Genomic DNA, 27780 nt, shown 5'->3' with positions numbered 1-27780 from the left:
AGCTGTAAACAATGTGAAGATGACACCGCCTTCAGCAGCGAGGCGTCGTGAGAACAAAGTGGACGCTCAGAGGTGTGGAATGTCGGGCTGCTCTGCCGGGTCGAGAGCTTTCCAGTTTCAGGCAGCGTCCTCTTTTCTTGCACTGTTCGTGACACTTCGAGTGCCCCGTAGGCTCCTGGGAGAGTGGAAATCATTGTGAATGAGTGTGAAATTTTACATAAACAATTCCTATCTCAACATTTAGCACAACTACTCAACCATAAAATGTGTGAGTTTCATCAACTCACCATTGTTAGTTTCAATGTTGTGGGAGTAGGTAGGGGCGCAAAACCGCACTTCACAAATCCTGGAAAAACACTGAAGTTTGAAATGCTGCAGGCCACTGCTGATTGATCAGATGCCATGATGTCACTATTTGTGATGTAGCTTGATCTTCACTGATTGGCTGGAAGAAATCCATGTGGTTCTATGACCTCACAGAGATGCATGGGGAGGCCATTTTGGATGTCCATTGAAGTTACCAAATATAGTTCCTCACCTGATAAAGGATGTAATTGTATCCAAGTACTGACAATTAGTGACAAGCAGTGAAGGCACAGGTGCAAATGGCACTGCATGATAACTTATTGAGTTGAATTTTGAATGGAGTACCAGGTGCAAAGTGAGAATCAATCCTGGATGGGACAACAGTCCATCGCAGGACACACTCACTCATATTGAGACAATTCAGAGTCACTAATTAACCTTACCTGTCCTTCTTTGAGGTGTGGAAGACTGAAACAGAGTACCTGAAGGAAAGCTCAAAAAAGACATACGGAGATCATGCAGACCTCTTACAAACAACACCCAGGCTAGAATTTTAACCCAGAACTCTAGAACTGTGAGACACATATTTGCACATGTTAATGTTCATGTCTTCAATGCTTCGCTTTTATTGTCATGTTAGAAAACTTCAAGTTGTCAAGACTATAGTCACTCCAGTCCAAGTACTGGAATAAAGCAATAACTACCAAGAGTTTTTTATAAAAAAAATACTTTTACTAATGTTTATTTTGAGAATACATGCTAGCTGAATTAGTTATTGTATTAAAATGAATATACAAATAAAGATGTTATTAGTTTAATAAGGTTAATTTCTTTGTTAAAGGCTGATGGTCATTTTGTAATTTGATTCACCACAGTGGCCAGACAGGCAACAGAAATAGCTATCCCGTTCTGAAAACTCCACCCACCCTTGTGTTACTACCTGAATACCATCAACCCCACCTCCACAGTTTTCTTTCATCCTATTGGCCAGTCACCAATGATGTCCCCTAAAGCTGCCTGTCTTAGTTCATGTGTTCACAGCACACAGCCTGAATGTGTCTTACAACACATGGTTTGGTCTTTTTTTACTTCTGTGGGTGGCATGGTGTTTCAGCAGTTAGTAATACATTTGTGATACTGCCTCACTGCTCCTGGTAACTGACAATTTTAAATTGGCCTAGCATGAGTCACGGTGCTCTACAATGGATTGGCAGCCTGTCTATAGCTGGCTCCTGCCTTGAACCCACTTGGTGCCTGGAAAGGCCCTAGCTTCCTAAGAATCCAAAAATTGATTAAGTAAAATAAGAAAATGAATGTGTAGATGACATCATTCTGTTTACACAGACTAACTAGCCAAAGCACAGCTATCTGAAATAAGTCATGGTCTGAATGGTGTGGTGGATGGCCGGGGCCTTTACCCGGCTGGGACGCACTAGATGGCAGCCCCCTTGGGTTGCTACAGCACTCCAGATTCCCACAGGACATGCTGGAACTTGAAGTTTGTGGGATCAGCCCTGTTGGTTCTGTGGGTGCAGCGGGTGGGGTACTTTGTCTGGCTTCTGCCTCACCCAGAAGTACTTCCGTACAACGCCAACGGAAATACTCCTGAATGCAGGATAAAAGAAGCCACTGCTCCAGGAGCCAGAGTCAGGAGGAAGGTGACGAAGCTTGCTGGAGGATGAGTGGAAATGGAGAGAAGAAGAGCAAGAGAAAGAAAAAGCAAAGGGCATTAATGTATGTGCTGTTTAATACTTGTGCTTTGTAAATGTGCTGTGAATGTGGGAAACTCTTGGGAAGAGTGTGTGTACGTGTGTGTTCACAGAGCCTGGCCCCTAACGTGCTGCTGTACAAAAGTACAGAATGGATAAGAAAGTGGAATATCTGCATCTGCAGCTGTGCAGAGAGGCTGAGGGTGCAGAATCTGCTCCTGATGGCTTCATCAACCAGGCTTTCACTGTATGACTGAAGTACCTGGAGGGGTGAATCAGCAGGTTAAGATGATTGCAACTGGTTGTATGCACGATGGTGTTGCTGACCAAGGTACTGGCACTTTATTTCTTGGGCTCTGTTTTTTTTTTTTTTTTCTGGAAGGTGACTGTTTTTGTCACTTTACTCGGGAAACCTTCTCTTCACAGGTTATCCTCACTGGGCTAATAGTATACCAAATCAGATCTGGATACCACGTCTCAGCCAGATGAGCCAAAAATGTGACTGATCAGTCTTCAAAGTGCAAAAGTGTCTCCTCTTTGCAGTGTGCTTGTTCCATTTGAAGCGATGATCACCAGTGGCAGTACCATATTTTCAGCTGTGCTGTGGCATCTGTAGGTGGTGCTGCAGTCACAGTTCTGTTTATGACAGGAGCATCAAGCATTTTGCTACGTTGAGCAAAACTTATTATTATTCTGGCTGGGCAAAACGTGGGCACACGTACCACAGGCTGAGAACCACTGCTCTAAAATATTATCGCATATGCAGAAAGAGGGTGAAGAAGCCAAAACAACAGAGAAAACCGCCTGTTCCATTGTTTTGTTTCAGCCACTGGCTAATACACAGCTAACAAGCATATTTAATCGGAATTAATTGTAATTGTAATTGAAGTCTTGTTACTTTATACATATATACTAACACGAGATCACAAATTGCACACTACAACAGTCTACGTTAGATTTCTGTCCATTTCCAGTTCATTTTTGCAGTCCATCTTGAACTATAGAAGAGAGTCGGAATTTTACAACAGCAGTGCAATGCTATGGTACATCCTGTAAGCAAGATGGCAGTAGCATATAACCGAGTAGGCTAGAAGGCCAAAACAGAGACATTCTTACGAGCCAATGGCATTCTTTGTTGTTAACTACTTTACCGGGGAAGATTTAGTGTGTCGATTTCTTCGTCTTTACACATAAAACGCACTTTTTTTTAGCACCGCAAAAGACACAAATATTTTTTTTCCATTGCCAAACTGGTCAGCGGTGTTTTTTGTCCGCGGAAAGAAGCAGACTGTACAGACAGGAGGCTGATTGCCTAGACCACGAATGCAGCGGAATTTCAGACTATCGAGTTTCCCCCAAACTAAGACTGCTGACCCCTCTGTTTTAGCATAGGGCGGACTCTCCGGCTACATCTTGGCTTCCGTACTGCTCCCCTGTCCACTAAAAGTGAACGAACTGTCACAAGAGTGCGTTTGTTCCACGTGCTGTTTTTCCAGTGTCTGTTTTGGACTGACACCCCCCTGGAGTCACCTGTCTCCGCTCGAGGTCCACAGTTCTTCTAGCCGAATTGAATGGCTCGACCGGCTTTCACTGACTCGGAAACCTCGGATGATGCAGTCAGAGCCACCTGCGATGACGCCTCTGTCTGTAAGAGGTACGATAGTGTTAAATCACCAACAACGAAAGAACCGATTAGTTAGTTAGCTATCATAGTGGCTGGCCTGTCTGTCTAGCTAGCTAGCTATCAGGGTACCTTTGCTGTCTGTCTGTCTGTCTAGCTAGATGTCATGATGCCTGTCTGTTAGCTGCCACAGTGCCTGTCATGTCTGTCTGTCTAGCAAGCTAACTAGTTATCATAGTGCCTGTCCTGTCTGTCTCTTTGTTTGTGTAACTAGCGGTCACAATGCCTGTCTGTCTATCTACATTGCTATCTAGCTGTCATAGTGCCTGTCCTGGCTATCTGTCTGTTTGTGTAGCTATGGCTGTCACAGTGCCTGTCATGTCTGTCTGTCTATCCAGCTAGCTGTCATGGTGCCTGGCTTGGCTTGCTGCCTGTGTGGCAAAGGCTGCCACAGTGCCCGTCATGTCAGTCTATCTTGCTAAGTATCATAGTGCCCGTCCTGGCTGTCTGTCTGTTTGTTTGTGTAGCTAGCTGTGACAGTGCCTGTCATGTCTGTCTGTCTGTTTGTGTAGCTATGGCTACCAAAGTGCCTGTCATATCTGTCTGTCTATCTAGCTAGCTAGCTATCATAGTGCCTGTCCTGGCTGTCTGTCAGTTTGTGTAGCTCGCAGTCACAGTGCCTGTCATATCTGTCTGTCTATCTAGCTAGCTAGCTATCATGGTGCCTGTCTGTAATGTATGTCTTGCTGTCTAACATATCTATCTATCCATTTATAAAATGAAATGCTCAAATCATCTTTCTGGAAATATGATATTGTAAACAGAAGCTCCATGATTGATTTAAATCAAAATCTGATTTAATTGTATAAACCTAACAGTTATAATATTTCTAAAGGTTTTCATGTCCAAATAGACCAGTTAACTACCATCCAATGTAAAGTGTACTGCTCTATCCTGCTACTTGCAGTTTATTCCTCATACGGTGAGCCTTGTCAATCTCCACAGGATGCCCTCAGCTCCTCTCCTCAACTCAACTCGTCTGTTTGTCTGTGTGTGTCTGTCTGTCCAGAACACAAAAGCTTCTGCTCTGCAAGGAGGCCTCTTGCCTTGCTCTGAACTTTGCTGGTCTAAGCATACTGGAGGATTCAGACAGTGCTGGGACTCAATTTGTTTCTTTGATGGCTGGTTCTGGGTCAAGTGAAGTGGACGCTTATCTGGATAGATAATGGCAGCATGTTTAATTGTGATGGCACATTTACCAGTTTGATGGACCTATTTTATTTTGTTATACAATTCAACACTAATATATTTTTCTATGATTTTTTGCATTTATCTATTAATGTCAAAGTGAATAAAATGAATACTACACGTTTTAATGAATTTAAAAATCTAAAACCAGAAAGTAATTTATTGCATAAGTAATTACTCCCATAAATACTTGGAAGTAGCTCATTTGGCATCAATTACAGTTATGAGCCTCTTTGCGTAAGTCTCTGTCAGCATTGCATATCTTGACATTGGAATTGTTGTCCATTTTTCTTGGAACATTACTCAAGCACCATCACATTGGAGAGGAAACACTTGTGAACTGAAATTGTCAAGTCGTCCCAAAGATGCTCAGTTAGACTGAGGTCAGGGCTCTGACTGGGCCACTCCAGGACACTAGCCTTTTGGGTTTAGATTACCCAGTGTAGAAGATACATTGTCTTCCAAGCCCCACATTTACAAGTCTTACAGGGTTTTTTTGTTACTTGACCCAATCCATTTCGTTACAAGTTTTATGGTGACCTTCATGGTGTGTAGTCATGTTTCCATTGGACTGCACTGACAAACTAAGGAAGCTCTTAGACATAGAGGTATTTATTCTGAAGCATGTGAAATGCCACAACTGCACACACATAGACTCCAAATAATTAAGTATGTTAGATGAAGAGGAGAGGTAGTTACTTCACAGGTAATTTAGGAGTGTCAGAGCAAGAGGTATGTATGCATGCAGTTAATTTTCTGTTTTTATTCCTAATTAATGTGTATAATATGTGGAGATTTTTCACATTGACATTATAGAGTATATTGTTTTGAGTGACAATAACAAATCTCAGTTAAATACATTGTGCTTTCATGGAGGTTTTAATACTTTTTATAACCACTTTACATTTACCTAGATTTTATGTTGTACCTACTTGGGAAAGTGCTCTGTGGACACACTGGCTTAGAAATGTGCTATATAAATGCAAGAAATGTACAATTTTTTCCCATTCTTTTTTTCAGGTATGCTACCAGTAAAGGTTACTGGAAAGATGCCTTTATCCAGTATTTTGTGAGACAGACAAGTGAAAGGAAAGCTCCAGAAATCAACAGAGGCAAGTTCCATCTCTCTTCTTGGACATCATTTTTAAACTAAAAGATTCTGCGTTAAGACTCCTAGTCAATCAACATTAATCCAGGAGATTATCATTATTTGCACCAATGTGTAATAACCTGGTGTTTATATTATTTTGTGACTAGTAAGGACATATATTTTTGTTTTCACTTACAACAAACCTTTTCTTTTAAGATTTCCTGGGTTTTAGCAGGTTGGTTGCTGCTGCTTTCACTTAAATATCTTAACTTTCTTCAGAACCAGACCCATTCTTTTAATGCCATCCCCATCATCTTTGCCCCATGTCTTCCACTTTTATCACTAGTGTTCATCTCCACAATGTCATGCTCCACCATTTGGTCCATATGCTCAAAATACCATCAGCTTCTACGTATTACTGCTTACTGCTTGCACTTTTTTGCCGCTGGATTTGTCCTCCTTATTTGCGGGGGAATCCTTTGTATCCATTTGATCTTTCTTATCTCAGTCTTGTGCTTGGCGTCCACTATTATTTCTCTGCCGAAACTCACTTAAATTTCTAGTGTTGCCCTTTCAGCTTCTGAATTGCATGTTCACAAAAACACAGACTGTTATTACCTGAATATTTCATTATGTGTTCAAATCCTTTCACCAACTGATTTGTGAAATACATGAGAATGGCTGGTATTCTGCTGTTTCTGCTCAAGTCAACCTTAATTGGTAGTAAACATTAATGTTAGCAATTATAGAGAAAAAAGTAAAGTTATTAGCAATAAGTAACTTTAAATAACCAAATATATGTTTAATGAATGTGATCCAGAATATGAATGCACAAGGCTTAAGAATTTTGTGTTATAAAGACATACATAGCACTACTGTTTAGGGTGGAATAAAGTGCAGCAGTGTTCACTAAATAAAGTTCCCAGGGGAAAAAGTTTGGAATGACGCCACAATAGGTTCAACTGTGTGGATCTGCATACTGGACAAACACACATTTTGCTTTATATATTAGAAGTGGGAGAGTCTCAGATGCAGTGGTTAGTGCTACGTCATCTTAGATTTATGGAGATTAGGGTTAAGTCCTGGCGTGCTCACTCTCTGTATGGAGTTTGCATATTTTTTCCCATGTGGTTACTCCGGTTTTCTTCACATATCAAAGTCTTGGAGGTTAGCTTAACTGGCAGCTCAAAGTAGGTCCCATGATGTGAATGTGATTGTGTGCACTGCAATGAACAGTCAAACCATCCGGGGTTAAGTTCTACCTTGTAACCAGCAGTACTGAGAATAGGTGCTAGCTCTCTGTGACTCTAAACTTCATAAGTGGGTCAGAAAATGGATGGTTGGATGTGGGTCAGTGTTAAACATGAAGAAATGTGCAAGAATCACCCAAATTCTCACCGGGAGTATCTTTTTGCTCCAAACAGTTTAGGGAACATGAAGTTATGCTGGTTTTCCATTTTGTTATTTTAGTGTAGAAATTCCATATCCCTTTTTTTAACATTTGTGCAGAATTACAGAAGGGTAAAATAAAACTTGAAATTTTCCAGTGCTTATTTGTTGACATTTTACTGTCGTGTGTCTTTAGCAGTGTCTTTTATTAAAGTAACCATTAAATGATAAGCACACGGCCATTAGTAAATGTGAAATGATGACTCGTCTTCTGGACTCTTTGTTCTGTGTGCAAAGAAAAGCAAATATACGCAGTTCCATATTCAAGAAACACTGGCATAATGCAAAGACTACTTTTAGGTGATTTCTTTATGTTTTCATTTTAAGAATTGATTTCTTGTTAACCATGTGTTCCCTTCATTACCTTCAAATACTTGATACTTTAAGGCCCTTTTTTAATAACTAAAAGTAGAAAGCCTAATTCTAGTGAATCTTGCTTATGATTTCTTTCTAAAAAAAACTGCCATGAAATAAACATTTATAAGTATGAAAAAAAAGAGATTTTAAAATTTTGTTTTACTTGTTATGGAAGAGGTTGTCAGATTGTGGGTGGCACCATGGTTGCAGTTCCAAGTTTGTTTCGCAGTTCCAAGTTTGTTTCCTCACTCGTGTCTTTGTGTTTTTCTAGTTGTCCAAGTATGATCGGTTAAGTTACTTGGCTTAGTATGAATAGACATGGCTAGTTTTACTCTTAAAATTAAACTGGCATCCCACCATTGGTTGGTTCCACACTTGCACCTCATGTACATCATGTGGGGCTCAGGCTTCCTGAGATCCTGAATTAGAGTTTGTAATATTTATATAAATAAACTGAAAAAGATAACTTTTAGTTCTTTGTGCTTAATGTAAAAACAAAAGCCATTAAAAGCATATAAATTCATGAAACTTTAAGATGTCCAAGCAAGCGTGGAAATGCCAAAATACTTGCTGTTGTTGTCAGGACTGACTGTCTGTCTGTCACCTTATAACTCACTTGTCTTTCAGTGTACCAGGTTAATTGGCTTTTGGTATACTAATTCTTCAATGAAATCTGTCAGGAGAAAGTTGAACTTTTGTTGAGGTATTTCTGTAGAGTCCACTGTAAAAAAAAAAATTGACATTTCCAAAACTCCCATTTGGCAATATTTGAAAACTTTCAGAGCCATCGATTGTAAAACAGGGAAGCTTTCTGTGAAATTTCAGTTACAGATAAGTTGATTATTTTTGAATTTTACCTTGAGAGAAGATATTTCAGTTTGTATACTTTTCCTCTTATACATGTTCGATAGCAGCTCCTGAAGTCAGATCCCAAATACAAGTTATTGAAACACCAGAAGAGTTGTACAAGTGTCCAGGAACTCAATGCTTCATCCGCTGCTTGTATGTATGCTAACTATGATAGTATAGATTTTAACTGTCGATTAAGTGCTTTTTAAAAAAATGTCATGTTTAAGAAATATAGGGTCTTTACTGTCATGTATAAAGAGTACAGTGCGACTGTTACTCATACTAACCAACCTGTAACTGAATTACAGCCAGCCATGGAGCCTGCGTAACCAACAACTTACATTAGTACATCAATTAATGTAACGCTTTCATATCACTTGATTTGGAATCAGCTACTTCCGGAGCCATAAGCTTATTGGTGCATTATATTTTAAATGATACTAAAAACATGTATTTTATGTACCATACATATACTTGCATTCTGCTATCATGTTTGATCTTTAATATGGCCTATTGCTGCAAAAATACTGAATTCACAACAATGCACTACTACTGTCTTTGATTAACTAAGATTAGAAAAATTAAAAATGCTTCAACTTTCAAAATGGACAGAGTGGTATCTCTGTGGCTAAGGATCTATGCTGGTATCTGAAAGGTTGCTGGTTCAAATCCCAAAAGGGATCCTATGCTGTTGGGACCTACAGCAACAACAAAGCCCTTAAACTGAAAATTGCTCTAGGGCTGCTGTACTGTACAACACTCAGCCTGTGCTCTGACCCCCAGAGGTCATGCAAAAAGACAAACAAAGTATATCAAATCGTAAAAAAAAGGCTAAGTCACTGAAAGCACCTGACTGTTACGCTACACATATGTTTTCTTACTTGTTTCATTTGTTATAGTGTTTTGTTTATTTGTTTTCATATTTCATTAATCTTCATACTAACTCTGGACATTCTCTGCTGTGGATTATGTTAACACGTGCCCTGGTCTTGGCTGTCTCTTTCAGGTTACTATGCACGGGTCAAAGGTGTGTACTACCTCCTTGATGCATTTGTGCGCAGGTGTGAACAGAATTGTCAAATAATCAACCTGGGAGCCGGCCTGGACACTACTTTCTGGAGGCTGAAGGTACAAAGAAGTAATATGTTTATTTACTTATCCTTCTGTAGGTGCTTTTACCAGGCTGTTAATTTAGACATGTTAAATTTTAACTACAGTGTCACTTCTCCTAACCAATGATGGGAATAGGAATGTGGACCATTAATCCAACTCCAGTGTATTGCTTTCATTGTAAAAGCTTTCGCTGTATAATGAAACCTCAGGGGCTAAGTAGCTATCTTAGCGTGTCTTACATACATAAATTTTCATATGCAAATTCAGAGGCTAAACCCCATTCCAAAGCTTGTGTCTCCGAATAAAGCTTCATATGCTAGACAGCTTAACTTAATGTGTGTTACATTTAATTCAAAGCCTAGCTATTAAAAATACTTGCCAAATAAGAATATGGCCAGGTTTATTCTTCAAGTGACGCATGCTTCAGCGGACAATCCTGCTACGCAAACGTTGTACTGTTTATACTTGAACGCGTAGTTTACGGAAATCTGGAAGAACCCACCAGGTGGCAGTGCGAGATATTATCATGGTGAGAACAGGTTCGGCTTCGCTGTGTTGTGAATTGCCTGGAACACCCATTAAAATCATGACACCTTGCCACAATATCTCTGAAAAGGATGTTTAATGATGAAATCCATCAATCCAGGGATGTGCCCATTCCAGCAAGCATTGGGCAGGGGGCAGAAACAATCCCTAGACGGGACATCAGCTAATTGCAAGGTAAACACAAGCACTCACATACACTGGAGTCATTTTAGTGTCACCAAATCTGCATATCTTTGGAAGGAAACTGGAGCACACTGAGGAAACCCAGCAGGAAAACATGTAAACTCCAGGGAGGGAGTATCAGCAATGTGACTCCCTGCAAGACAGCAGCGCTAATGCTCCAACACCGTGTTACCCGATGTGTGTAATTATTATCAGTAATCATTATTTAAATGAAATTAATGATTTATCTGTAAAATGTAACATACATACTTTAATGCATTTCATCATGAAAGTGATATCAAGTATAAATCTAGGGATTCTTAATGTGCAGAGAGTTGCACAAAAACACAGGAGATTGTAGAGGCAGGAACTTTTATTCAAACACTTCAAACAAACATGTCTCTTTCAGAAGTAAAACGAGCTCAGTATGCAGTTAGTTCTCGTTTAAAAGAATAGGCAAACATCATAGGCAAGCACAACGGGAGCGGGACCCCTAACAAGAGCAGAGGATGTCTGGGGGAGGAGAGAGAAACAAAGCAATCAGCCAAAAGGACAGGTACTTGTTCATGATTTTAAGTATGCGTACCGCCGCATGAGAAGCATATCACGTGACAGAGCAGCCGCAAGCTATGTGAAGGTAGTCTATCACTGTTTTTAAGAGGGGTTTTTTGAGGAGCATCCGTGTCTTCTAGGGGTGCATTCAGCCCCCCTGCTCACAATTTAATGTGTTCTGTGTGGTGATCTATTGCTGTTTGCCGCTGCTGTCAGGTCAGGAGGAAGCCCCAGAAGCCCGTAAGTGATTAGCAACTGGGATGATGTTTACGACGGTCTGCTTTAATGATAAAGTAAATTACGAGGTTAAAGTGGATATTTCGAAATTAAAGCTGAAATTTCCACTTTAATCACAAAATACACGTTTTCACCATGTTCTTAATTTTTTTTCTCTGTGGCTCAAATACAGCCCTGTAAATTATATTGCTGTTGTGAAGTTGCAAAAAAAAAAAAAAGACGGCACAAAAGATGGTATGTGAGCCTTTTTAAATGTATCGTGTCATTATGATCGGGAATATACGACGCTTGAATATAAAAGCACTACGAATACATCTGTATGTTGGCATTTTGCTTCACTACATCGAACCATTCATCAAACACCGAAACGCGCACATTGATCCTATAGGATCCTCAAAGCAGCTTTCTGTCACATGTAGATAGTAAACAGAAACTCTGACGTTGCATCCCGACTTTTATCACACTGTGTCCCCCGACTTTTTGCTGGTTCTGCAACTCGTGCACGAGTTGTGTTAATTTCTGAGGACCTGCTCAGAGGACACATCAAAGGAATGCTGGGAACACGTGGCAGCCATGATGCGTGCGCATACGCGTTCTGAGAGGGAAGTATAAATGAGCCTTATTTCAACTGCCAACCTCAGAGGCTGAGTTTCCAGCATGTGTGCACAGTAAAAAAAGGCTACACCTTTTCAAGATTAATTAAAATGATAGCAGGCAATTAACCAGTGCAATAATTGAGAATTTATTAATACAATAAATTCTAAATTTATATACAAGCTGAATGAATTAAAAAAGACTAAATAAGTAATACCAGAAATGCACAATATGCATCCTGGAAGACAGAAATGTGAATTTTCCCTTTCGCATTTGAAAACCTATCCTTATATACCCTGAAAAGCTAAGGTTAGTCAAAGATCTAAACACATCCAAACTTCAAATGTCATAAAGTTTTACCATGAGAAAGTATGCCTGGGTTTTGCTTCATTAGTATGCATAATTACAGAAAGGGTTTGCAGTGATATAATAACAGAAACATACCTTTCTGGAAATATCCCAAAAATATGCACCATAACATTGGCTTTAATTTAATACCAAACATGCCCATGAAAATATTGCATGTTATAGACATTCTTCAATTAATTCCATTGAATTGCTAAGACATAACACTGGTTGAATGTCAATTTGATTGACAGCTGGAAGACAGTTTTAGTCTTGGCTAAAAAGGTCCATCTTATCCTGAAGTAAAACAGTTCTCGCAAAATAAAATGAATACTTCTTCTCCTGTGGATACACAGTAGTTATTTGCTGGTGCAGATATAATTCCCTTAGGCCACACAGTCCAATTTCCTACGTTTCCATATTGATAAATTTTGCCAATTTATTTTGACTTTCAGGATGAAAATCTTCTTCCAAGAAAATACTTTGAAGTTGACTTTCCAATGACTGTTGCAAGAAAGTTACACATCATCAAGTAAGACCAGTGTTGCTTCTGTTTGCCTTAAAGTGTGGTAAAGTATGGTCCTTTTTTATTAAATCCACAATATATTTAGAAGGTGGCATCATACGGTGTTTGTGCTTCTCAGGACTGTAGACATGAAGAAACCATTAGGCAGGATTGGCCAGTCCTGGTTGTCTAAGGCCACATGACTGAATAGAATGTACTAATTCATTAAACCGTGACCCGCAAAAGAGGAAAAAAAAGTGCTTAATGCCTTTTTCTTAAACTTTTTAAAGAGCTGCAAATGAGGAACGTACTAAGGTGGAAAAGGATACCAGGTTAATACCTCCTTGTTTACATCGTTTTTTTTTTTCCCTCAGTCAGCAGGTAATTAATGTCCGTCCATTTTCATTACCAGACTTACTTGGTCCAGTTCAGGATCATGAAAAGCAAACGTATCCCAACAGCACCAGGCACTATACTGTAATCGTTTCTCGATGAAGTACTAATACATTGCGCAGACTCCTACACCCAAAGACATTAATTTATTCACTCACAGACCTTTTAAAAAGGTGGCAGGCCAGTTGAGAATCCTTGAATGTTTATGGGAAAAAATATATATATACATACATACATAAGGAAACATTTTGACCACCATTATATATAAATAAATGTCTGGGCTTTTAACAGAGTACATAAATTTTGCTGGTGCAGCTTTAATTATTCCATATACTTTGTTTTATTTTAGTTGTATGTTATCAAACTGGCCATTATTTGTGTTTGAATAATCAAACATTGTACTGTGCAAAAGTCTTATGCACTTCAGATCATACACAAAATGTTTGTTTTAGATGGTTGTTTAATTTCCTCTAAATTAGCATAACAGAATAAAGTGTTTTCTGAGTTCCAAACATTCTTTTTGCAAAAAGGGAAGCCCCAGTTTCAGTTAAAAATGTGATATCTTTGTAAGCATATATCCCGGGGCTTGATTAAGATCACTGTCAGAATGCGTGGGTGGAACCAAAGTGATTACTTGAAAAAGAAATAGCTGTGTAGAAGGAGTAAAACTGGGCAAGTGTGACGGTCTGGGTCATCTTCATGCTCCCTGTTGCATCTGGGAGCGGCTTGAGTTCGAACCGCCAATAGTCCTAACCAAAATGAACCGGGCAAATGAGGATACACTAACATGCAGCAAGAGGTAGGTGCAAAAGTGAACTAGTGCTTTTATTTAAATTAGTCAAAACAAAGTTCAAAAAGTAAAGTGTTTCAATCTTCAATAAATAAATAAATAATCTAATAAACAGCTGTCACAAAAAGCACGATGAGACATAAAATGTTTTGGGGCAGCCACTCGTATATTTTATCCTGGCTGCAAAGAGGTAAATTGTCAAGAGTTCTTTACTCATGCGAGTCTAAAACAGAACTGAATTCCTGCCTTAAAATTGTAGCTTTTAAAGACAAGTGGAGGAAGTGATGTCATTGGCAGCGCCGGAACTGGAAGTTACATCATCGGTTGGACAGAACCAGGCGGGATTTCCTGAGAATGGTCTGTAAGGGATTGAGAGAGACAATTAGTTCAGAATTACTATTATTCAGGCCCTTTAGTTGTCTCCTGATTGCACGTGTGTGACACAATCAGTAGTGAACATGATGGTAAAAATAGTCCATATAAAACCTCCACTTAAAACTAACAAGATTAAAAAAAGCCAGAGACAGTTCAGTACATAAAAATTATGAGCTTCCTCTTAAACTCACCATCTCCTTCCCTTGTCTTGTTCGGACATCGCAGAAAGAAGAGATGCCACCTGGACTTCGCAGTAAGAATAGATGCCCTCTGACAGGTGCAGTTAACCATCATTTACAGGCCAGGGGCCCCTGCTGTCCATAGCTTCCAGCAGGGCTCCCAGTCTGAGCCTCTCATGCCCCCCACCGCTAGTCCCTCAGTGCTTGCACACACCCACTGTCCCATCACCATAGACCATTTATCACAGCAACGGACCGACATTCTGAAATGGTGAGGAAGGTTGCAGACATGGTAATTTAACCTGCAAATCATACATTATGGTAAAATTGAGCATTGCAGCAAGACACAATGTATCATCCTGCAACATCAAGGTCTCTTCCAAGCAGACAGGTGTTTCCAGATGTTCCCTCCAAGCTCTTCTACAGAAGCTCAAACAAATGAGCCAGACTGAGGACCTGAAACGCAGTAGTTGGCCGCAGAAACTGAGTGCAGCAAACAAGAAATACATCACTTCCTTTGGAAATTGGAAGATGTCCATTGCTGCTATTAGCTCAGAACTAGCAGAAACTACTGAGACCCTGGTTATACCCATCTAGTTGTGACCAAAAAGCCATTCCTCTGAAGTGGAAATAAACTCAGATGAGTCACATACACACTGAAGCACTGGGGTTTGGAGTGCACATAAATGGCAGCAAGTGTTCTGAACTGATGAGTCAAAATGTGAAATTCTTGGTGTTGACAGACGGCAGTTTGTCCACCGAAGGGCTGGGGAATGATACATGAATGAGTGTCTGCAGGCAACAGTGAGGCACATTGGAGGTTCCCTGCAACTGGGGCTGTATTTCTGCAAATGGAGTTGGTGATTTGATCCAAATCGATGACCCAGCTCACTGTTAAGAAATACAAGCAGATTCTTATCCATCATGTAGTATTATTAGGGAGGCATCTGATCAGTCCCAACTTCATTCTGCAACATATAACCCCAAACACTTGGCTAAAATCATAAAAAAAATATCTGCAGCAAAACTGGCAGCAGGGAATCCTGCAACAGATGGTATGTCCCCCTCAGAGCCCTGATCTCAATATCATCAAGCCAGACTCGGATTGCCTGGAGAGACAGAAAGAAGCAAGTAAGATGGCAAAAGTCTGCTGTAGAACTGTGGCAAGTTCTCCAAGAGCCTCAAACAACCAACCATGCAAGTAACTTCAGAAACTATATGCAACTGGTCTTAAGAGAATTGCTGCTGTTTTTTAAGGCAAAGGGTGGTCATACCAAATATTAATTTAATTTATGCTTTTCTGTTTGCTTTGTTCTTTATTATTTTATTTATAAATAGAAACTAATCGTGGCATTATTTTTGAAAACATTCCCACTTTGCAGCAGTTTTCCAACAAGTACTGAAGACTTTTGCACAGTACTACATAAGAGCAAATAAACTTTATCCTGTGATCCTTATGATGGATTACCATATCATCAAAGGTTGGTTCTGGCCCTTTACCCAACTCAGCCATGATTGACCCAAGTCTCCCATGACTCTGCTTAATTAAGTGAGTTTGAGAATGTTTGGTAGGTTTTATCCAAATATTTAAGAAACTCCTTTATTCTGTGTTTAGGGTGCAGTTGCAGTGAGGGGGCAACGAGGCTGAATAAAGAGAGAGAGCTTACTATGTTATGTGACAGCCTTGTAGTGGCAGATTAAAATTCTGAAGCCTGCTTACTCAGTTAAACAGGATGATTTTCTTTATAGGTGTTGTGTGACTCCAGGCCCATTACTTCTCATCTAGTGGATACAAATGAGGACATGAAATAGAGAAGGGCAGGGCCCTGACTGATATCTTGCTGGGGAATATGGGGGCTGTTTTTGGGATTGTTTGAGGAAGGCCATTTTGTATTGGGGGTGTACAGTGTAGCAAGACTATAGTGAGAGAGACCAGTGTGGAGGTGGGGTACTGAGTGATTTGTCACCAGTGACCGCAGATGTAGATGTGAGAATGGTGCAAGTGGACAGTTGGTAATGAATATATACAGAATACAGGTGTGGCTTTTGACATTAAGAAAATAAGATGGCATCCTTGTTTTTAAGATGGAGGCTTTCTTGTTAATTTTCTTATACTCGGATTTATGTGTTCACAGGTCAAAGCCACCCCTCTCTAAACCCATCATAGAGACACACTCAACAGACATGCTTCTAATTGGTAAGTGTTACTTAAGACTTGTCAATTGACCGGGATGTGCTCCGGGCAAGAAAATTTTGAACCGTAAAGTTCTTGCACGTCTTTGCTAGCTATAATACTTCATGCAGCATGATTAGCAGAATGAATCTCCTCCTAAATTCCCATTAGCCTTCCTCACATTTACCACTCCTTACTCTGCACATTCACACTGACCCAAGTGTCATATGACAGAAAGCTCTTTAGCATTTGGAAGTTTTGTTCTTTAATTCACAAGCTGCCAACTTGGAGTTCCCATCTTGGAGTTTAAAAAAACATTTCCAGCTAAACAGCACTTTGGTGCAGCAATTTATACTCCTGCCTAATAGCCCCATGGACCTGGAATCAATCCCAGTGTTTTAATTGTCTGCATTGACGTTATCCTTTATCCCTAATTTCCTCTGGGTATTCCATTTTTCTTACATGTTCATGTCAAACTGATTGACATAATTAAATTCCTTCAGTTGAGGAAATGCGAGTGTGTGCTTAAGTGTGCCATGTAATGGATTGGCCTCCTATTTAGGATGTAATCTTATATCATCTTGTGTCTTAATACTATTTGCATGAGCACCAGCACTCTATTACTCTACAATAGCATAAAATGGAACTGTGGATTTCTGGTGATCAAGATATCCAGAGTGCAATGTTACAAGACAAGTAAATATGAAAAGTTAGATGTTTGCATCTCTTCATTTTATACTTGCATGGCAGTAAGCGTGTAGTATGAATTTGTCTAAGAGACACTCTGGAATGCACATGTGTGTAAAGTACAACATCACAGTCCATGTTCCCTACTCTTCTCCAGATAGCCAGAGCTTGGATTCAGACCGGTACTGTATTGTAGGAGCTGACTTGCGGGATCCCTCCATGCTAGAAGAGAAACTACGGAAGTTTCAACTGGACACACAGTGAGTTCATGAAAGGAGACAATAAGTTGGGTTGTGTATGTTAAAACCTGATATACAGTGCCCTTTAAAAGTCTTGCCACCTTTGTATATTATTCTCATCTTAATATCAACAGATAACAAAACAGAATACATTGTTTTTTTATTATCACATGTTCTGCACTTTGATCATGATAGAAAAAATATTTAACATGAATAACTGGTTTTTCTCCGGGTGCTCCGGTTTCCTCCCAGAGTCCAAAGACGTACAGGTTAGGTGCATTGGCGATCTTAAATTGTCCTTAGTGTGTGCTTGGTGTGCAGGTGTGTGTGTGTGTTTTCCCTTTGGTGGGCTGATGCCCTGCTCAAGGTTTGTTCCTGCCTTGCACCCTGTGTTGGCTGGGATTGGCTCCAGCAGACCCCCGTAACCCTGTGTTAGGATATAGTGAGTTGGATAATGGATGGATGAATAACTGTTGGAAATAAAACATACATTTTATTATTTTTATGATAGCCATCCATCCATTATCAGGCCTGGCAAATCGATTTAAGGATCACAGAGGCTGGAGCCTATTCTGGCAACACTTGCCATAAGGTAGGAAACAGCGGGGGCATATTTAGGAGGTGAGAGGAAACCTAAAGTACCCGGAGATAAACACGTATAGACAAAGTAAGAATGTGAAAATTTCACACACACACTTTAGTTTGATGCCCTTGGCCTATTCTTTGATGTGCTCTTGTCCAAACTCCAAGTGAAGCATGAGAGATCTAACTAGGTACATGGTTGCAAGAAGGAAGCCACGCATTAGGGCATGCTTCCTTAATGTACAGTATAGTGATACATACTATGTTAATCAAAAGGAGCTCATAATTACCTCTGTAACGCCGTCCCTGAATGTAAAACATGGTGAAGCCAAATAGCTTCGTGTTTTGAGGTTTTCGTCAGTAGAATGTCAGAGCCTTGTGACGATGTAGGTGAACAGATATGGATGGTACCTATTGAGGCAAGTTTATAGAATAAAAGCTGCTCCAGTCTCCTAAGATTGGGGCGGAATGGTGGCTCTGAGGCTAAGGATCTGCGCTGGTATCCCGAAGGTTGCCGGTTTGAATCCCCATCACTGCCAAAAGAGATCCTACTCTTCTGGGCCCCTGTGGAAGGCCCTTAACCTGCAATTGCTCCAGGGACGCTCTGACCCCAAGGGGTATGTGAAAACTAACAAATCCCTAATACAAGAAATTGTTTAAGGCGAAAAAAAGAACAAAAAAAAAAAAAAAGATGTTAGGCCAAAGGAAAGTTAACGTCCTTGAGTTCCCCAATCAGTCCTCAGACATGAACAGAAAACCTACATTGAAACATGAAGAAAGCACTCCTCAGTGTACTTCTTGATAATTTGAGAGATTTGATATTAAAAAAAAAACACTGGCCATGCAAAGGTGGCAGACTTTTGTCCAAAGTGATTCATGGCTATAATCTCAGCTTCAGTGGCTTTCTAGTAAGATGTGTATAGTCAAAGGTTTTGAAGACTTAGGCAGTTGTTTCTTTTTTGTCATTTTGATTTACATTTTTTGATGATTTTAGTAATTTCAGATGCTTATTCAAAGTTTGGATAGGATGGGCAGAATATAGGGCATTGCATCTAAATAAATTTTAATTGTTCTTGTTTTTAACCCTTGCCCACTATAGAGTTGATTGGAGAAGGGGATGCTGTCCTTATGAAAATCAGCAGATACAGAGATCAGAAAGACAGACCATTGTTATGGGCACTTTTGCTTTTGTGATGTGGGTGAGGGTTTAAGTCTGAACCACCTTCTTGAGTTTTGCTTCACGTGGTGAAACTGTGGGACAAAACACATGTGGCACGCTAGTAATAATGGAAAAAGCAAATATTTCAGGAGGCAACACTATCTTGGGTCACCGCACAGGTGACCTTTTCTTGCACAGATGTTTCAACAGAGAGGTGTTGCTTGTTTACTGATTGAGATTTGCGAGAAATAAGCTGACAGAGAGGTTTGCACGCACCGCTCCTGTCTTCACTCTTGCTTTGGCCTTTCAGGTTACCCACGCTACTGGTGGCAGAGTGTGTTCTTGTCTACATGTCTCCAGAGCAGTCCTCTCATTTGATAAAATGGGCAGCAAGCACCTTTAATACTGCCATGTTTATCAGCTATGAGCAGGTAGGGTTCTGTTTTGCACCCCAAGTTCTTTCTCATTCTCTTGTCTAACTCCATATTTTTACCCTTTTTACTTCTCTTATTCTGCAGCATTACTCTTCCTTTTCTCTTTGCCTTTCTTTCCATTATCTTTCTGTTTGCTTCTTTTATCTCAGCCTCTCCTTGCTTCTTTTCTCCTCAGCATTCCAGACTGGTTTTTTTTTTCGTTCCAGCCTTGTTGATTCTTTTATCTACACCCCTTCCTCGTTCCTCCACTTTCTTCTTGCACTTCCTCTCTCCTCCTCCCCTTTCCCATTTATCTCACTTTCACCACTTCTGTGCTTCTTGCCTTTCACTTGCTCCCCCTCTTTCCTTCCCATGCTCTCCTCTTTCATATTTTTTTTTACTCCACACCTTCCTAATTGGTCTAATTTGTACGTCTCCTTACTCCCCCTGTCCCATGTCACTGTCCTAGCTCTTTGGCCCCATCCCCCATCACTTTTTACTACGTGTTTTTTTTTCCCTTTCCCTTCTCCATTTTCCCTGTCCTGCTCCTCACTCCCCCATTGGTGTCTTATGCACCTCATGTTTGCTCTTCCTTTTTCCTTGTCTCCCTCATTCAGTCCTTCTCCCTCTTCCTGTGTGCCTCACACCTTTTCCATCCTTCCCACTTTGAGTTTTCTCTTCTCCGTCTGTCCTTTTCTCTCTCCTTGCCTGTGGGTTTCTTTCATTTTTCACCACCATCATGCTTCCCTGCTTTCTTCCCTGTCTTGCCCTGTTTGCCTTCTTGCTGTTTTTTTTCCCCCATTTGTTAATGTGAGGGATCTTTTTTAACCTTTCTTCCTTTCACTAGGCAGTAACTCTTGGTAGGCATTCCTTTGTGGCCTGCTGTTCAATGAAGGAATTCCTTTCTCATTTACTGTAGTAAGAATTTGTTTTTGCCTGCTTGCTGTGTTTACGGAGTCTGGACTTGGTCTAGATTCCTCCTTCTTCTCTCTCTCTGCTGTGCCATACATTCTTTTTGGGATTTAAATTTTCACCTGATTTATTCTGGGAAGTGTGGCCAAAAGAGTTTATACCTTTCCGCTATTTAAAAACACATTAACAATTATTTATGAAATATGTTGAATCTGACAAAAGTAATTAGCATCCACCGTTCTTTATTCCATTTTCAAGACATTGTACACTGTGTGCACAATTATTAGGCAAGTTGTATTTTTGAGGATAATTTTAATATGGAACAAACGCAGTGCTATCAGTCAATCCAAAATGTTAATAAACCTGAAACCTGAATGTTTCACAACGGAAATGTGAGTGTGAACATCATCAGGGGAATACATATGTGCGCACAATTATTAGGCAACTATTAGTGTGCAGATTTATTATGCAACTAAAGGAAAAATGAAAATTTTCCCATCTCACTTGTTTATTTTCATCTGTTATAGTGAGAATAATAAACAAACACCTCAAAATTTACAAATAAACATCTCTGACATTTCAAAAAAAATAAATCAATCAATCAATGACCAATATAGCCACCCTTCTTTCCAATAACAGTCATAAGCCTTTCCATTCATGGAGTCTGTCAGTTTCTTGATCTGTTGACGATCAGCTTTTTGTGGAGCAGTGACTACAGCCTCCCAGACACTCTTCAGAGAGGTGTATTGTTTTTCTCCCCCGTAAATCTAGCGTTTAAGAAGTGCCCACAAGTTCTCGATAGGGTTTAGGTCAGATGAGGAAGGGGGGCCATGTCATTATTCCTTCATCTTTAAGGCCTTTACTGGCTGGCCACGCAGTGGAGAACTTGATGCAAGTGATGGAGCATTGGCCTGCATAAAAATCATGGTCTTTTTCCTGTATCACTGTTTGAAGAAAGTGTCTTCGAAAAACTGGCAGTAGGTTTGGGAGTTGATTTTGAGTTCATCTTCAATGCAAAAGGTCCAACTAGCTCATCTTTAAAAATACCAGCTCATACCAGTACCCCACCTCCACGTTGGAGTGGAGCTCTGTGCCCATTACTGATCCACAGGTCCATCCATCTGGTCCATCAAGAGTCACTCTCATCTCATCGGTCCATAAAACCTTTGAAAAAAAATCTGTCTTCAGATATTTCTTGGCCCAGTTTTGACGTTTCAACTTATGTTTCTTGTTCAGTGGTGGTTGGGTTTCAGCCCTCCTTACCTTGGCCATGTCTTTGAGCACTGAACACCTTGTACTTCTGGGCACTCCAGGTAGGTTGCAGCTCTGGAATATGAAAGTACTGGAGGATAATGGGTTCCTGGTAGCTTCACGTTTGATTCTTCTCAAATCTTTGGCAGCTAATTTGCGTCTTTTGTTCTCAACACGTTTCTTGCGACCCTGTTGACTATTTGCAACAAAATGTTTGATGGTTCTGTGATCACACACCAATATCTTAGCAATTCCAAAAGTGCTGCATCCCTCTGAAAGACTTTTTACAATTTTTGACTTTTCAGAGTCAGTTAATTCTCTTTTTTGGCCCATTTTGCCTGAGGAAAACTAGCTGCCTAATAATTCTGCACACCTTGATATAGGGTGTTGATCTCCTTAGGCCACACCCTCCCTCATTACACAAATACACATCACCTGACGTGCTTAAATCCAATAAGCATTCAAGTTAATACAGCTTGGAGTTGGAATACACGCATTAAAAATGATGATATGGTCAAAATACTCACTTGCCTAATAATTGTGCACACAGTGTAGTGTTGATTTACGTATTCACATGTTTTTGTAAAAAAATGAAACAAATGAAAATGACTGGGACCCCTAGCCTATTATTCTGTAGCACACTCTTTTCAAGCATTGAATGCAATTAAGCCCATCTGTAGCCTCTGAGTGAGACTTCTAATCACCTGGCAATTTGGCCCACTCTTAAAAAAAACAAAAAAAAAAAAAACCTGCTCCAGTTCTCTTAAGTTTGATGGATCCTTCTCCATATGTCAAGGTTCAGTTATTTCTACAGAATGTTCAAATGGATCTAGATCAACACTCATAGCTACCCACTTTAGAAAATTCCAATGTTTCTACTCGATCATTCTTGGCTGCTCTTAGATGTACATTCTGCTGGGGGACCTACAACTGAGACAGAGCTTTATGACACTACACATTATGTTTCGCTGCAAAATGCCTTGATGATCTGATTTCATTGAGTCCTGCACACATTCAGAGCACCCAGTACCAGAGACAGCATAGCATCCAATTAACATTATTGAGCCTCCTCCATGTTTCACTGTAGAGGTGGTGTTTTGGTTTCTTTGCAAGCACTTTTGGCATCTGTGACTACAGATATGCTGTGATTTACTATACATCTCTGATTTAGTTTCATCCATCAGAAGAACATTCTCCCAGAAAGACTGTAACTAGTCAACATGCATTTTAGCCCACTCTAGGCTGGATTTTTGCAGTGTGATCTTTTTGCCTCTTCTGCAGTGGAGCCTGTTTTCATTCAGACAATGGATTGTACCATTTGAGCCTGTTGTATCTTGATCTTGGGGGTCAGCCTGAATCTGTCTTGATTTTTTCCATAGTTCTTGCTCCACTTTTTCAACTATCCTTCTGTTCAATCTGGGGGTCAATTTTCCTCCTTGGGGCCATACCCAGAAAGGATGACTACTGTCCCATGAGGCTTAAACTTCTTGATAATTATAGCTACCGTGGTCACAGGACCATTAAGCCTTTTGTAGATGGTCTTGTAGCCTTTACTGTGACCATGCTTGGTTATACTGTCTTTCTTTCCTTCTCTGACAAGTGCCTGCTTATCCTTCTCTTGTCCATGTTCAGTGTGATGCAATTAGTGACACAGTCAGCTAAGTGAGTACCTTGCTGTATTCAGATAGGTTGGCCGATTATCAGATTAAAGACACCTGTGACACTAATTTGAGTAACTAGTCTATAGTCCTGGCCAGACATTTTGAGAATGACACAAGTATTGGTTTTCACAAAGTTTGCAGCTTCAGTGTTTTTAGGTATTTTTGTCAGATGTTTCTATAGTATACTTAAGTATAATTACAAGCATTTCATAAGTTTCAAAGGCTTTTATTGACAATTACATTACGTTTATTCAAAGAGTCAATGTTTGCAGTGTTGGTCGTTTTTTTTCCAAGACCTCTGCAATTTGCCCTGGCATGCTGTCAGTCAACTTCAGGGCCAAATCCTTATTGAGGGCAGCCCATTCTTGCATAATCAATGCTTGGAGTTTGTCAGAATTAGTGGGTTTTTGTTTGTCCACTCGTCTCTTGAGGATTGACCACAAGTTCTCAATGGGAATAAGGTCTGGGGGGTTTCCAGGCCATGGACCCAAAATTTTGATGTTTTGTTCCCCAAGCCACTTAGTTACCACTTTTGCCTTATGGCACTGTGCTCCATCATGTTGGAAAAGGCATTGTTCATCACCAAACTGTTCTTGGATGGTTGGGAGAAGTTGCTCTTGGAGGATGTTTTGATGCCATTCTTTTTTCATGGCTGTGTTCTCAGGCAAAATTGTGAGTGAGCCCACTCCTTTGGCTGAGAAGCAACTCCACACATGAATGATCTCAGGATGCTTTACTGTTGGCGTGACACAATGACAAAGGACGGATGGTGGCACTCACCTTTTCTTCTCTGGACAATCTTTTTTTCCGGATGCCCCAAACAATCGGAAAGGGGATTCATCAGAGAAAATGACTTTACACCAACAGTCCTCGGCAGTCCAATCCCTGTACCTTTTACAGAATATCAGTCTGTCCCTGATGGTTTTCTTGGAGAGAAGTGGCTTTTTGCTGCCCTTCTTGACACCAGGCCATCCTCCAAAAGTCTTCGCCTCACTGTGTGTGCAGATGCACTCACACCTCCCTGCTGCCATTCCTGAGCAAGCTCTGCATTGGTGGTGCCCCGATCCCTCAGCTGAATCAACTTTAGAAGATGGTCTTGGCACTTGCTAGACTTTCTTGGGTGCCCTGAAGCCTTCTCCACAACAGCAGGGGAAATGTTTTTTTTGGGATCAAGTTCATTTTCATGGCAAAGAGGGACTTTGCAATTAATTGCAATTCATTTGATCACTCCTCATAACATTCTGGAGCACAGTAGAGTCTCGCTTATCCTACCTTCACTTAGCTGAAATTCTGTATTATTTGACGTCCCACCACAAAAAATGCATCAATCAGCAACAAGAACTGCAAGTTGCGAGCGTGAGCATAGTATATTTTTTGTTGCTCCCGACTCTAGCGCAGCTAATTACAGTGGAACCTCAGTTTGTGAGCATAGTTCCGGAAACGTGCTCACAGTCCAAAGCACTCGTACAGTATATCAATGCGAATTTCCCCATAAGAAATAATGGAAATTCAGATAATTCGTTCCGCAGAACCATTAATTTAAAAATGATTAATACAAAATATAAAGTAAAAATACATAAAGCAAATTAACCTGCACTTTACCTTTGAAAGGAATCATGGCTGGTGTGAGTGACTTTCTAAACTCTTGTGGGATTGCACCCAACGGCACGACAGGCGGAAGAGCATCCCAAAGCAAACGCAGTTTCCCAGCGCTGTAGCAGTTCACCGTAAAAGTGAATCCAAAAAGATTGCGGACATGCTATAAGCACCCGCTGTCAATGGGTGATACAAGGAACATTATAAATGCGTAGGGCACAGTATTACTTTTCCCCGACCCTGACTGACTGCTGTGTCTGTGTATAGGAGAGTGGCAGACCCCAGTACAATAAACAACCGCGCTGTTGCTGTTTCAAGCTGAATAAAGCTGATGTTGCTTAACTACTGAGACTCCGCTTCGTGTTTTCGGGTGCAAGACGGGGACACGCAGTCACAATGCGGTAGTAAACAGTATACGCTCTTACGGATGTTGACTATATGAGTGACAGAGTTAAGGCTCTAGAAACTGCAATTAATTACATTGAGCAACAAGAAGAAGCTACAGGAATCGACATAATGATGCTGCAAAGATGGCGAGACTTGGCAGCGAAGAAATGGCACTCATCAGGAAAACAGACTGCGATCAAGAATGTCTTTAAATCATCACAGGACTGAACTTTTTAAGTACAATACATACTGTATTTAACTTCAGACAATTCTGTAAGTGTAAGTTCATTTTTTCAGTTAATTTATTCTGTTGTTTTGTTGTAAAACATGATTATTAGGTTCGTAAGGTGTAAAATTATAACATAGTTTGACGTTTAATGGGCTTTTTCATAACACCTCCCATTATCCAACATTTTCGCTTATCCAACATTCTGTCGGCATATTTATGTCAGATAAGCGAGACTCTACTGTATATGCAAATTGCCATCATAAAAACTGAGGCAGCAAACTTTGTAAAAATGCATATTTGTGCCATTCTCAAAACGTTTGTCCATGTCTGTACATGAGATATCACTACAATCCAGTTACAGTATGTCTTTTTACTTGCGAGGTGTTCCAATAAATTTAGCTGTGCCATTTGCATTTTGTTTTTTTTTTTTTGTTTTTTTTATAACTAAAAGGCTTCGCTTGCCAACCCTGGGCCTGCGCTATGCACCAGCCACTTCGCGTCTCGTGGATTTTACTTTCACCAAACAACAAATCTTTTAATTGTCGCAGATGCGCTTCTTCATTGGGAAGAAACACTACTTTTCCCTGATGGCAACACGAATTAGATGATCTTAAAGTCTCTGACTTAAAGTTTAAATCCAAACAGTATATTCAATCTCTTTTCGCTGTTCTGTTATTTCACCGAGTTATAATTTCTGTTTGTTTGTGCTAATGCGATCTTTACCATCATTTTTTGAGACTTTCGAATTTTAGTACTTTCATAATCACTAACTTGCTGTGCATGTGTACCGTGCTAATGTTTTTGAATTCTTTACAACGTTCTACTTTGTCATCTACTCTTTGTCTTTTATTTCTGGCCCCAGGCGTGGTTAAATCTCTTAGCACAAAGTCTCGCCTTGTGGGACGTCCCAGGCTAAAAAGTCTTGTCTCATCCTGGGACTTTTTTTTTTTTTATTTATTATAACTGAGAGATATGCTATTGTCCTAGATCAAAAACAAAGTGAAAAGCGAAGTGTCTTTTCTATGAAATATGGAATAAAGAATGGTCGATGCCAATAACTTTTGTCAGTTTCAACTTATTTCACAGAAAACAAATTCTTTTTTAAATAGTGGAAGGGTGCCGATACTCTTAGCTTTGTCTGTACATTATCCAATGTAGTCTTTGCGCTGCCTTGTATTCAGGTAAATATGGCGGATCGCTTTGGTCAAATCATGATTGAGAACCTTCAGAGACGGCATTGCATCCTGGCTGGTGTGGAATTCTGCAGGTCCCTGGAGTCACAGGTGGGTTTCAAACAGATGTGCATCATACCTGAGGTATGTGGCAGTTGTATCCAAGTCTTTTTGAAAATCTAATTGTGTTTTGCAGAAAGACCGGTTCCTGTCATGTGGCTGGAACAAGGTGGAAGCCCTAGACATGATGTCTGTGTATAGCAAGCTGCCAGCAGAGGATGTTGAGAGGCATGTTGCCTCTTTTTTTTCAATCTTGCATGATACTCTGCAGGACATCCAGGCAAGTCTGTAGGACTTTTATTCACCAGTGGTATCATTTTCTCATCATTTAGGATGGAGCACCTTGAATTTCTGGATGAGAAAGAACTCTTGCAGCAGCTTCTACAGCATTACTGCATCTGCTGGGCATCTAAAGATCAATTGGCCTTAGGTGAGAAGTAGTGAAAGGGGGGGTTCTGGGTGTTGCCATAGGACATGCAAGTGTCTCAGTTTCCCAGATGAGCTCTTGGCCACAACTAGTTTTACCAAATTGATGCCCGTTTTGTATTTTCCAGGTCTGTCTAAAGTATCATACTAAGGAATGGACAGAGGTGACTTCACAAGGATGACATCTTCTGCAAACTAAGGGGTGGCAGGGAGGGTTGTCAAACAGAAGCTGATGAAGAGCTTTAGCCAAACATGTGGCAGCCTTGTCTGTGCAAGTGACTTTACTACTTAATTATGTGTACTTGACTGGAATTTGAACCCAGAGCAAAAACTACTATAAACAAAGTGACTGCTCCAATCTGAAAGGCTCTTTGTGTTTCCTCGCCGCCTCTGCAGTGGGTCAAGTGGGATTA

The 27780-nt window shown here is 40.3% G+C and overlaps 1 protein-coding gene across 1 annotated transcript; it reads left to right on the top strand.

The window, feature by feature from the left end:
* Window positions 1-3115: 3115 nt before the first annotated feature.
* On the top strand, window positions 3116-27725 carry lcmt1 (leucine carboxyl methyltransferase 1). The gene is made up of 11 exons (XM_039774577.1): window positions 3116-3669; window positions 5905-5996; window positions 9636-9757; window positions 12634-12710; window positions 16556-16617; window positions 17438-17540; window positions 19571-19691; window positions 26891-26992; window positions 27078-27169; window positions 27274-27371; window positions 27496-27725. Exons 1-11 carry the CDS (start codon window positions 3587-3589, stop codon window positions 27516-27518), a joined length of 975 nt encoding a protein of 324 aa, XP_039630511.1. The 5' UTR covers window positions 3116-3586; the 3' UTR covers window positions 27519-27725.
* Window positions 27726-27780: the final 55 nt, after the last annotated feature.

Source organism: Polypterus senegalus, chromosome 13, assembly GCF_016835505.1.
Source record: "Polypterus senegalus isolate Bchr_013 chromosome 13, ASM1683550v1, whole genome shotgun sequence".
NCBI classification, from domain to species: Eukaryota; Metazoa; Chordata; class Cladistia; order Polypteriformes; family Polypteridae; genus Polypterus; species Polypterus senegalus.
Note: the sequence above shows the minus strand (reverse complement) of the source record. Positions and strands in the feature narration are given on the sequence as shown.